Raw genomic sequence first — 12,961 nt, 5'->3', positions numbered from 1 at the left:
CCCTTAGTGCACCAACTACCCTACAGAAATCTTTGCAAGGAAGTTGATTTTAAGAACAGAATTAAATAAAATTTTATTCTTCTTGGTTTCTCCCCAGAGGTGAAAGTAAGCTGGTCCGGTCCGGTCCAACGTACCGGCAAGAGCTGGTACGCCGTGCCTAGGGTTACCCTATTTAAACATTAAAAAAAGAGGACATTCCACGGGGCCCGGGGCCCTGGCCTCCCCCGCCCCTCCTCCCCCCCCGCCCCGCCCCGGCCCTGCCCTGGCCCCACCCCAACTCCGGCTGCGCTGGGGAAGCGCTCGGCCGGGGGTGCAGGGTCTGGAGGTCTGGGGGCTGCCCGGCGAACCGTGAAGCCGGTAGTGCTCGGGCAGCTCCGCTCTTCAGCTGCACAGAGCTGAAGTGTCTGGGGGTTGGGCCGGGGGCGGGGAAGGGGCGGGTCCAGGGAACCGTGGAGTGTCCTCCTTTTTAAAGGTTTAAATATGGTAACCCTAACTCATGTGGACTGTTAATGCACACAAGCCTTCTCTCCCTCCCCCCACATCTGGGACAGGGCTATTGATCTCCTTGCTAGTTCTGAGTTGGTTACCTACCCTCCTAGCCCCAAAGCTGTTGAAAAGCCTTCTCCCTATTGCTGCCTCCTCCTCCTGCTTCTATCCTAGCCCTAGGGGTCTCCTTCTGAGATGTGCTAGGTGCTGCTTATTCCTGATGTGAGGGCAGTGTTTCCAGGGGTCTCTGAACTTCTTGTGCCATGTATTATTTTTAATAGACCTATATTGGGCTATTACTGTTCTGAGCCTCACTCCCGACGACATAGCACTGCACACACTGGCACTTTTGTCATGTCGGGGGTGCGTGTGTGTGTTTTTCACACCCTGACCGACAAAAGTTTCACCAACAAAAGTGCTAGTGTAGACAAAGCCTAAGCAAGAGACAGGCAGACAAGTGTGCTCAGTACCCATTGTGATACATAGAGCCAGATTCAATAAGGTCAGCACTCAAAATGCTGAGGGGTTTTTTTGTTTTTGTTTTTTGTTATTTTATTTATTTTTAATCTGACCATTCATTCTGGTCCCTAAAGGGGAGCCAGTGTTTATTAAAAAAAAAAAAGTCAGACCCCAACTGTGTGATCTGGACCCTTCTGAAAACTCTGTCCCAGGTCTCCTATTTTAGGTTCCCAAAAATGGAGACTCCCAAAACCAGTAGCCACTTTTACCAGTTTTGTCCTTAATCTCTCTGCACCCAATTTACCCATGTGTAAAATGGGAACAATAACTAGGAAACTGTCATTGAGATCTTTCCAGGAACATGCTATGTAAGTGAAAGCAGGATTATTAAAACCAATCACTCTTAGCGCGTTTCCTCAGAGAATCTCAAGACCCCTAGAAGAAGTTCCCCAAAGAGGCACAAGTAATCAGAGGCAGAGCTGGGAAGAGAACCCAGGAGTCCTGGCTCCCAGGCCTACCCCACCCTCTCTCACTATAATTGTCACACTCTTTGCAGAGCTCCAGCTGCTACAGAATGAAGCTGAAGGCAAACAGCACAATCCCGAGTTTTGGAGACGGATGACAGACGTTATGAAAAGTACAAAGCAGCCCTACTACTGCTGAAGTCAGTGGGGGGTTTTGTGAATGGTTTCAGTGGGAACAGGACTGAGTCCTAATTGAACTTCAAGGAACCATCTTAACCTCCAGGCAGTGACACTTCCAGGACTTTGCATTTGAAAGGGCAATTATTTGCTTGTGCATGTGGGTATGCAAGAGGGGAGTTTCTAAGGGTATGTCTACACTACGAAATTAGGTCGAATTTATAGAAGCCGGTTTTATACAGTCGATTGTGTGTGTCCCCACATAAAATGCTCTAAGTGCATGAAGCCAGCGGACCGCGTCCACAGTACCAAGTCTAGTGTCGACTTCTGGAGCATTGCACTGCGGGTAGCTATCCCACAGTTCCCGCAGTCTCCACTGCCCAGTGGAATTCTGGGTTGAGATCCCAATGCCTGATGATGCAAAACAGTGTCACGGGGGGTTCTGGGTACATGCCATCAGGCCCCTCCCCCTCCGTCAGAGCAACGGCAGACAATCGATTCCCGCCTTTTTACCTGGGTTACCTGTGCAGACAACATACCACGGCAAGCATGGAGCCAGCTCAGATCAGCTCAGCTCACCGTCACCATATGTCATCTGGGTGCCGGCAGACGTGGTACTGCATTGCTACACAGCAGCAGCTAATTGCCTTTTGGTAGTAGATGGTGCAGTATGACTGGTAGCCTTCCTTGGCTATCTGGGTGTTGGCAGATGTGGGGCTGCATTGCTACACAGCAGCAGCCCCTTGCCTTTTGGCAGTAGATGGTGTATTACGACTGGTATCCGTTGTCATCGTACTCCAGTTCAATCAGAGGCACCTGGGTAGACATGCTTTGTCTCCTGGAGACTCAGTCCTGCTGGCAGTCCTATTGAACTGTCTTGACGATGATGGCTAGCAGTCATAGTACAGTATCTTCTGCCAAGCACCCAGAAGATGCCGAGGGCTATCAGTCATGCTGCACTGTCTGCTGCCAGCTTAAGATGTAAAAAATAGATGGACCAGATTTGTTCTGTATTCATTTGCTTCCCCCGTCCCTCCGTGAAATCAACGGCCTGCTAAACCCAGGATTTTGAGTTCAATCTTTGGGGGGGCCATTCTGTGTGACAGTTGTTTGTGTTTCTCCCTGATGCACAGCCACCTTTGTTGATTTTAATTCCCTGTACCTGTACGCCATGTCGTCAGTCGCCCCTCCCTCTCTCCGTCAGTTTCGCGCCTTTTTTCAGACCAGACGCCATAGCACTGGGATCATGGAGCCTGCTCAGATCACCGCGGCAATTATGAGCACTATGAACACCACGCGCATTGTCCTGGAGTATATGCAGAGCCAGGACATGCCAAAGCAAAACCAGGACCAGCCGATGAGGCGATTGCAGCGTGGCGATGAGAGTGATGAGGAAATTGACATGGACACAGCCCTCACACAAGGTACGGGCCCCAGCAATGTGCAAATCATGGTGTTACTGGGACAGGTTCATGCCATGGAAAGCCGATTCTGGGCCCGGGAAACAAGCACAGACTGGTGGGACCACATCGTGTTGCAGGTCTGGGACGATTCCCAGTGGCTGCGAAACTTTCGCATGCGTAAGGGCACTTTCATGGAACTTTGTGACTTGCTTTCCCCTGCCCTGAAGCGCCAGAATACCAGGATGAGAGCAGCCCTTACAGTTGAGAAGTGAGTGGCGATAGCCCTGTGGAAGCTTGCAACGCCAGACAGCTACCAGTCAGTCAGGAATCAATTTGGAGTGGGCAAATCTACTGTGGGGGCTGCTGTGATCCAAGTTGCCAGGGCAATCAAAGACCTGCTGATATCAAGGGTAGTGACTCTGGGAAACGTGCAGGCCATAGTGGATGGCTTTGCTGCAATGGGATTCCCAAACTGTGGTGGGGCGATAGACGGAACCCATATCCCTATCCTGGCACCGGAGCACCAAGCCACCAAGTACATAAACCGCAAGGGGTACTTTTCAATGCTGCTGCAAGCCCTGGTGGATCACAAGGGATGTTTCAGCAACATCAACGTGGGATGGCCGGGAAAGGTACATGATGCTCGCTTCTTCAGGCACTCTGGTCTGTTTTGAAAGCTGGAGGAAAGGACTTTCTTTCCGGACCAGAAAATAACCGTTGGGGATGTTGAAATGCCTATCGTGATCCTTGGGGACCCAGCCTACCCCTTAATGCCACGGCTCATGAAGCCGTACACAGGCAGCCTGGACAGTAGTCAGGACCTGTTCAACTACAGGCTGAGCAAGTGCCGAATGGTGGTGGAATGTGCATTTGGACATTTAAAAGCGCGCTGGCGCAGCTTACTGACTCGCTCAGACCTCAGCGAAAAGAATATCCCCATTGTTATTGCTGCTTGCTGTGTGCTCCACAATATCTGTGAGAGTAAGGGGGAATCATTTCTGGCGGGATGGGAGGTTGAGGCACATCACCTGGCTGCTGATTACGCGCAGCCAGACACCAGGGCAGTTAGAAGAGTACAGCAGGGCGCGGTGCGCATCAGAGAAGCTTTGAAAACGAGTTTTGTGACTGGCCAGGCTACGGTGGGAAACTTATGTTTGTTTCTCCTTGATGAACCCTCTGCCCCCCCCACCCGGTTCACTCTACTTCTCTGTAAATCAACCACCCCACCCTCCACTCCCCCCTTCGCGCACCGCATGCAGAGGCAATAAAGTCATTGTTACTTCACATTCATGCATTTTTTATTAATTCATCACACAACTAGGGGGATAATTGCCAAGGTAGCCCGAGAGGAGTGGGGGAGGAGGGAAGGAAAAGGACACAGTTCAGTTTAAAACTTTAACACTTATTGAAGGCCAGCCTTCCGATGCTCGGGCAATCATCCGGGGTGGAGTGACTGGGTGGCTGGAGGCCCGCACACTGTGTTCTTGGGCGTCTGGGTGAGGAGGCAATGGGACTTGGGGAGGAGGGCTGTTGGTTACACAGGGGCTGTAGCGGCGGTCTCTGCTCCTGCTGTCTTTCCTGCAGCTCAACCATAAGCTGGAGCATATCCCTTTGATGCTCCAGCAGCCGGAGCATCGACTCTTGCCTTCTGTCTGCAAGCTGACCCCACCTATCATCTTCAGCCCGCCACTTGCTCTGTTCATCCCGCAATTCAGCCCGCCACCTCTCCTCTCGTTCATATTGTGCTTTTCTGAAATCTGACATTGACTGCCTCCACGCATTCTGCTGTGCTCTTTCAGCATGGGAGGACATCTGGAGCTCCGTGAACATATCATCCCAAGTCTGCCGTTTTCTCCTTCTAATCTTTGCTAGCCTCTGTGAAGGAGAAACATTTGCAGCTGGTGGAGGAGAAGGGAGAGGTGGTTAAAAAAGACACATTTTAGAGAACAATGGGTACACTCTTTCATGTTAAATTTTGCTGTTCACATTACACAGCACATGTGCTTTCGTTACAAGGTCGCATTTTTCCTCTTATATTGAGGGCCTGCCGGTTTGGTGTGAGAGATCACTCACGCGGTGCCAGGCAACAGAATTCGGCTTGCAGGCAGCCATGGTAAGCCACAGTCTTTTGGCTTTTTTAACCCTCATAACATGTGGGAATGGTTTAAAACAGTAGCGCCCTCATTTCCCATACCAAGGACCCGTTGGGTTGGCCATTTAAAATGGGTTTGCAATGTAAAAGGAGGGGCTGGGGTTTCCGGGTTAACATGCAGCACAAATCCAACTACCCCCCCCCCCACACACACACCCCCAATTCTCTGGGATGATCCCTTTACCCCCCCCCACCACCGCATGGCTAACAGCCGGGAACATTTCTGTTCAGCCAAGCAGGAACGGGCACCTCTGAATGCCCCCTTAATAAAATCACCCCATTTCAACCAGGTGACCGTGAATGATATCACTCTCCTGAGGATAACAAAGAGAGATAAGGAATGGATGTTGTCTGCATGCCAGCAAACACCAGGACCATACGCTGCCATGCTTTGTTATGCAATGATTCCAGACTACATGCTACTGGCCTGGCGTGGTAAAGTGTCCTACCATGGTGGACGGGATAAGGCAGCCCTCCCCAGAAACCTTTTGCAAAGGCTTTGGGAGTATATGAAGGAGAGCTTTCTGGAGATGTCCCTGGAGGATTTCCGCTCCATCCCCATACACATTAACAGACTTTTCCAGTAGCTGTACTGGCTGCGATTGCCAGGGCAAATTAACCATTAATCATTAAACACGCTTGCTTTTAAACCATGTGCAATATTTATAAAGGTACACTCACCAGAGGTCCCTTGTGTGCCCTCAGCGTCTGGGAGCATGCCTTGGGTGAGTTCGGGGGTTACTGGTTCCAGGTCCAGGGTGATAAACATATCCTGGCTGTTGGGGAAACCGGTTTCTCTGCTTCCTTGCTGTGAGCTATCTTCATTGTCTTCATCATCATCATCATCTTCCGCGTACCCTGAACCCGCTTCCCTGTTACGTGTTTCTCCATTGACGGAGTCAAAGCACACAGTTGGGGTAGTGGTGGCTGCACCCCCTAGCATGGCATGCAGCTCCGCGTAGAAGCGGCATGTTTGCGGCTCTGCCCCAGACCTTCCGTTTGCCTCTCTGGCTTTGTGGTAGGCTTGCCTTAGCTCCTTAATTTTCACGCGGTACTGCTGTGTGTCCCTGTTATGTCCTCTGTCCTTCATGGCCTTTGAGACCTTTTCTAATATTTTGCCATTTCGTTTACTGCTACGGAGTTCAGCTAGCACTGATTCATCTCCCCATATGGCGAGCAGATCTCATACCTCCCGTTCAGTCCATGCTGGAGTTCTTTTGCGATCCTGGGACTCCATCATGGTTACCTGTGCTGATGAGCTCTGCGTGGTCACCTGTGCTCTCCACACTGGGCAAACAGGAAATGAAATTCAAAAGTTCGCGGGGCTTTTCCTGTCTACCTGGTCAGTGCATCTGAGTTGAGAGTGCTGCCAGTGTCTAGAGCGGTCACAATGAAGCACTGTGGTATAGCTCCCGGAGGCCAATAATGTCGAATTCCGTCCACACTACCCCAAATCCGACCCGCAAAGGCCGATTTTAGCGCTAATCCCCTCGTCGGAGGTGGAGTAAAGAAACCGGTTTAAAGGGCCCTTTAAGTCGAAAGAAAGGGCTCCGTCGTGTGGACGTGTCCAGGCTTAATTCGATTTAACGCCGCTAAAGTCGACCTAAACTTGTAGTGTAGAGCAGGCCTAAGGCTATGACTACACTAGAGAGCTTACAGTGGTGCAGCTGTGCTGCTGTAAGCTCTCTAATGTAGCTGCTCTAAGCTGACAGCTCCCGTTGGCTTAACTTCTCCAGCCCCTGCGAGTGTCGGTAGCTATGTCGCTGGGAGAAGCTGTCCACACCGGCGCGTATGTCAATGTAACTTCCGTCGCTCGGGGGATGGGTGAGGTTATTCACCACCTGAGTGACATAAATTATGCCGACTGTAGTGTAGACATAGCCTAAATCAAAAGCTTTTTAATCCAAAGCAATAAACACAGTGCAGTTAGTAGGTGCACTTTCGGGATGCCATTGACCGGGGGTTTCCACTACAGCACATACATTTTCAAGGCAGCTGAATAAATTAGCCTGATTCTCGGCTGGTGTGACTCAGCGTAGCTCCCAATGGCACTTTGTCAATTGATACCAGCTGTCAGGAAGTGAAGCCTAACTGCCGTATGTACCTGGGAAGCAGTCACTATGGAAGCAGTATTATTTGCATTGCAGCAATGCCTAGCAGACCCTTGTGCTAGGTGCTGTACAAACACAGAACAAAAGGACGGTCCCCGACAGAATAGCAGTGGCAGTGGAGATGCTCTGGGGTGAATGTGACCCGTCAAGCTGTCCTCACTTTGAATATACACCACACCGAATTATCCAGGTCCCAGGAACCATCAGCCTGTAAGCTCCAAATACAAAATTATTGGTGACCCAACCTGAGTTCACCTCCTCCTAACATCTGTGTTTTGCCAGGTCCCTGGAACTCATGAAATGATTAAATACTAGACAAGCTGCCAGTGAAAAAAAATAAAAATAAAATCCAGGCTGTTTTTTTGGTTCAAGATTGGTCAAAACGTGGTTTCCTTTGGAGACGGAGTCCAAGAAATCACAATCAGTTTTTCCTGCCACCCGTTCCAAATATTTTACAAATGAAAATGTCTTGGACCCAAACCCCTGGCGGTAAATCCTAGAAAAAGGAGAAGGAAAAACTACACATTACTCTTCTCAAACCATCCTACCCACAGGTCTAGGGCAGCCCATAGCTCAGTTCCATGGCAATGATTATGAAAACCTAGGGATTTAAAGGGAGGTTGGCACATACACCCCCTGTTCCCCACAAACAAAAACCACAAACTCAGTGTTGGGTTGGTTCTCTTTCTGCTGTCCACACCAGATATAAGTGATGATGCCCTCAAATAAACTATCTTTCCTGCTGCTTGCATAACTGCCTGCTTATTTAGGGGGGCAATAGCACCATTTACTCTTTGCTGTGGGACTGTTTACCAATGTGATTTGAGAAAAAAAAGTCCCAAGCACACCCCCTCCCTCCTTACATGGTGGTGATATCCATACAATCAACCGCATGGATCACACACCATTGCACTCTGAGACCGCTGACCATCTCCAACAAGACAACTTCTAACATTCCAAACCTCTGAGCAACTTCAAAGAGCTTCCTATCCCCCCACCCCCTAAATTTTGATTGCTTTATTTCTCCTTATGCGTGGAATTTCCCCTCCCCAAAATCACCCTGCTCTGAGGCCCAAGACAGGAAATATTCAGTCCTGCAGGAATGACAAGATTCAAATCTCAAGACCCATCAGGGCTAGAATCAGAAGAAAGGGAAGACTCTTGGTTTCCCAGTGAGAAGCACAGCACTTGTTTCCAGCCCTGAAAGGGGTCATGTTATCAAACTCCAGTGTTTGAAAGTGACAGACACTTAGAAGCATCAGTTTCATTGAAAGTTAATGGGAGTTGGGAGGCTAAGTAGCTAAGGTGCTTTTTGAAGGTTTACCCTATGTCTAGAACAATATTTTAGGAAAAATTTAGAAGTTTTAAAGTCAGTAGATTTTTCTCTCTCTCTCCCTGTACAGTTGCACTCCTAGTACTAGGAGAGTTTGGTCTTAGAAGTGGAAGGGGAAAAGATAATCCCAATAAAATGTTTAAGAACTCACTAAAATATTTAAAAGATGGAGTAGAATGTGATACATGTACAGAATACATCCACTGTGCTTTGTATGCCTTACGGGGCATGCCAGTCCTTCTTAAAAACAGTTCTCCGCACTGCCCACAGCCAGCAAATTTAGTCTCATTAGGAAGACTAAAAGCAGAAAATCACACCCACGTTTGGATTTTCCAGAGCACCCTGCTCTCTCTTCTTTAGGCCACAGTCCTGAAACTGAGACATGTGGAGTCTGCTGTGCTTGGGCACAATGCAGGTGAAATCAATGGGGTGCTGCATGTGGAGGCAGCTGTCCACCCTGTAGACCCAGGCCCTTATATTACAGGTGTCTTGGGGCCGGGACTTACTTTACTCATGTGCCTTGACAGTCACTGCTAAAAATCGACTAAGATCTGGGGTGGTGTGCCGGGAGGGTTTCATTAGCATTTGGTTGGGACGGCCTTTACTGGCTCACCTGAGGCTGCTCTTATTAGTAGTGCAGTCATCCCAAGCCCATGCCAATCAGAACTTTATTGCAACTCTACATCCTCATGTGCTCTCTCATACGCTGACATACCAGCCTTGGTGTCTCACTATGCTCCCGGCATTTTACCACGCTGCCCCGTATGCAGGGAATATCTTCCCTGTCACAGTCTGCCAAACCCCCTTCCTTTTTCATTCAAGACCCTCTCTGTAAGAAGCAAATGCATTATGAAAGTAGTAGTTATTAAAAGGAAGTCTTCCCCACCTCTGGATTTCCACATACAGCCTGTCTTTGATGGGTCTGCCTTTTAGGGCCTGATCCTGCAATCTGATGCACACAATCAGACCCACCTAGAGCCCCAACGATTTCAGTGGGACTGCCCACAGGCACAGGGGTCCAGCTGCCAGGGTCTGATTGAAGGATCAGGGCCTCGAACTGGAAGGTCTCCTGGCCAGGGACTGGCTTTACTTTTGTGAACTAATCAGACCCAAGCACGTTGTCAGCAGTAAACAAATAACATTTACACATTCACCACCAGCCAGCCCTCCCACCGCCCCAGACTTATGTTGTGTTGGGTTTTTAAATACAGAGCCTTTCACCATCAAGAAATTGGATTACAGCAGGTACAAAACCTATAGTCCTCATCACAGCTACCATGAGAGTGGGGAGGGAAAATACTCACTCATGCTATGTTACTTGCCCATCAGAGCAAGTTACTTGCCTTAGATGAACAGGCAAGTTGAATTTTTTTCCTAGGGTGGACCTCATATCTGTCTGTCTATTGATTTATACCACGCTTATTACCTTGGTGTCTGGTCTCACACAGGCACATTGGACACACTAGATGAGTGACACTCAAACCTCAGTGGTTCAGGAGCCAAATTAGCGATCAACATTACCCAAAAGAGCCAGATCTGGAGAGAGCGTTTGATCAAGGCCCACTCCCTGCACACCTGTAAACAGAGCTGCAGAGCACAGATGTCCCACTCCCTCAATCATTGGCCATCTTTCTCGTTGCCAGCCAGGTGGCTTCTGCACGATGCACAGGCCAGACCCTGCGCCTTTAACCATTTTACACTGCTCTGCAAACTCGTTTGATCTCTGCTAGCTGCTCTCCTTTCCTCCTCTGGCCCCTCCAGCAGGGCTTGCAGTCTGGGCCTGCCCCCCTTGATCAGTATCTCTTCTGCTCTCTTGTGTACTGGGAGCTGCTGCCACGTGTGGTCTGTTCCGATCCCTTGATTCACTCAGCAGGCTGTTCCTCCCCACCCCCTTCAGCGTTACTGCTGGACCTTTGCTAAGACACACACATTTTGCGCTTGATTCCCTCAGACTCTTTCTTAGTTCCCCCACTGGCTTCTAATCCAATTCCCACAATGATGTTCCACTGGCACATTTAAACTGTCAAACAGGAATTTATTCGCTCTGTGCAAAAGGATTGAGCAACTTGCATTTGCTGCTGCTTTTCTGACCTCAAAAACCAGTCCCAATTTTGGGGTGATGTCAGAAGGGCAGCTCTGTTCTTCTCTGGATATTCCCCCTCCTGCCTCATCTCACCTTTACCCTTGGCACTCTCGGATCTGATCTACCGAATCCTTAGCAGGCGGCTCTTACATTTTCCAGCATACACCAATTTATGAACACTAAAATCCTACCAATAATAGTTTGCAGAAAACATTTCTCTCCTCCACTTTGCCAACTCACCTGCAAAATGCTGCTTGCTGCTAGAAGCCAGGGCAGAAGCCACCTCATCACTGGAAGCCAGGATTAAATACATTGATTGAACCCAGATTTAGAGCCGTTTCGTACAAAAACCCCACGTTGGGACTGCAGAGCAATCCTCAACTGGCAGACTAGCGAGTCAGGCAGATCTGCATTTTTCTCCTGGCTCTTCGGGGATTTTATTAAAGACAGATCTGACGTCAGGGCAAAGGACAAACCCTGCATTTTTCCTCTGAAGAAACTTTCCCTGCCTTCACGTCGTCTTCTTTTTTTTTTTTGTCCCCACCTCCTGCATTTCACTATATTGCCTTTAGCCAGGGGTTTCTTAAAGGGAAAGTTACAATGCAGTGGTGCATCAAGCTATAATTTGAACAGGGGGAGTTAAATACTCAGCGTTTACCCATCATTACGTTTATGGCTATCCCAGGCTTGCAGGCTAGGTGGCATGGCCATAAGAATCTGCAATAGTCTTGCTGATTGCAGGAAATTACCACCCCACCCCACTCCACCCACAACTGAAAATGCTCTTTTAAAAATTCTGGTTATTTTTTATTTGAGAGTCAGGGAGAAGTTCTGGTCTTCCATCCTGCAGACACACACGGGAGGAGACCGGCCAAGTTCAATGGCATGCACAGGTACCCACATGTGAATGCATGGGGAGGGCCGAGGTCTGACCCTCCACACAGCTATATGCTTCATTGATTTCGAGTAGAGATCTGGGCCCTGTTTTATACCTGTCATTTTATTGCCCCGCTGCTTCAATTCAGTGAGATTGTATCAGCATGATGAGCTGTACTAGGGGGTTGCCAAAGTATCCACGAGAGAGGCAGGCCCTTGGGATCTCCATTAGGTACAAACCTCCCCTGATAGGACTGACCACCGTGCCTGGAGTTTGGTCCCCTGGTCCATTTGCTCCTGGTGTGGTGGCTCCCTAGTGCGATGCCATCCCTGTTATCTTTCTCTTTTCCTCAGGGCAGAGGTGTCATTTCAGTAAAATGGCGGAGAAAAGTTGTGTCAGCATCCCTAGTTCCCTCTTCCCACAGAGGCCGCTACTGCTCATGGGAGATTAGCAGGCTAGTCCCATGCCAGAGAGGTGTGAGGAGGTGGTGGGCAAGTCCTATCATGAGGAGTAGGGGACACGGTGGGTCAGGGCGGTTGTCCCACCAATGGCAGGCCACGGTGCTTCCTGTCCGGTTCGTGGGGGGTGGGGCTGACAATGCAACGATTAGGAGGCCTGGCCCACCCCAGAGCAGCCTCTGCAGGACCAGGAAAGACACTACAGCACCAGCTGGCGAGGAGCCATGAAAACCCTGAGGGGCGGTCAATGATGCCCCTGCATCAGGGCCAGGCACAATATTCCCTCACGCTTCCTAATTTGTGCCTGTGTGAATTCAGAGTCTGCCTCTTCCTTAAAGTGAGGAAGAACAGTACATGGTCAATTCATTCCCCCCAAAGATGAACCAGGTTAAAATAGCTTTTACCGATCCAGCTTAAACTGACTAAAGCCAGAGGAGTTAGAATCCAGATAGCAACTCTGAGCCAGATACTGCAGCCCTACCATTAGCCCCTTCCTCCACAAGCAGTGCCATTCTTTTCAATGCAGCTGCAAAAGGTCCGGCTTTAATGCGAGTATTGCTGCAGCGTTTGGCCCTCCATCCCCCTAGTGTGGCTGCACTTGCAGCCCTCTGGCAGGGAAGACAGGTGTGTGTCTCAGAACATGGGGCCTAACGCCACTCATCTGCACCAGTGTAAGGCCATGGACTTCAATGGTTTGCATTAGCATACGTGAGAAGAGAACAAGGCCCAGGATCTCCATTGCTGCCGGAGAGGCCTAATTCCTAATTGCAGGAAGAGATGGAATCCTCGGTGCACTTAAGTGTGTTGTAAAAGGCACTTTGTGCTCATTAAATGTGCAGGATGGCCAGCATGGGGCCAGGACAGGTAGAGTGTGGGGACCAGGAGCAGTTGTTAGCTTCCCTCCATATGGGGAACAGATTTTCCTTGTGAAATACTAGGACACTTTGGTGCACTGGGG

The 12,961-nt window shown here is 49.5% G+C and overlaps 1 protein-coding gene across 1 annotated transcript in view; it reads right to left on the bottom strand.

Annotated features, from left to right (window-relative positions):
• CCN4 (cellular communication network factor 4) overlaps positions 1–11,112 on the bottom strand; it is a 57,916-nt gene extending 46,804 nt beyond the window's left edge. Inside the window, exon 1 of the mRNA XM_034759466.1 lies at positions 10,909–11,112. Within this exon, the coding sequence (XP_034615357.1) occupies positions 10,909–10,956 (48 nt within the window). The 5' untranslated portion in view covers positions 10,957–11,112. The remainder of the gene's footprint in view (positions 1–10,908) is intronic.
• Positions 11,113–12,961: the final 1,849 nt, after the last annotated feature.

Source organism: Trachemys scripta, chromosome 2, assembly GCF_013100865.1.
Source record: "Trachemys scripta elegans isolate TJP31775 chromosome 2, CAS_Tse_1.0, whole genome shotgun sequence".
NCBI lineage: Eukaryota > Metazoa > Chordata > Testudines > Emydidae > Trachemys > Trachemys scripta.
Note: the sequence above shows the minus strand (reverse complement) of the source record. Positions and strands in the feature narration are given on the sequence as shown.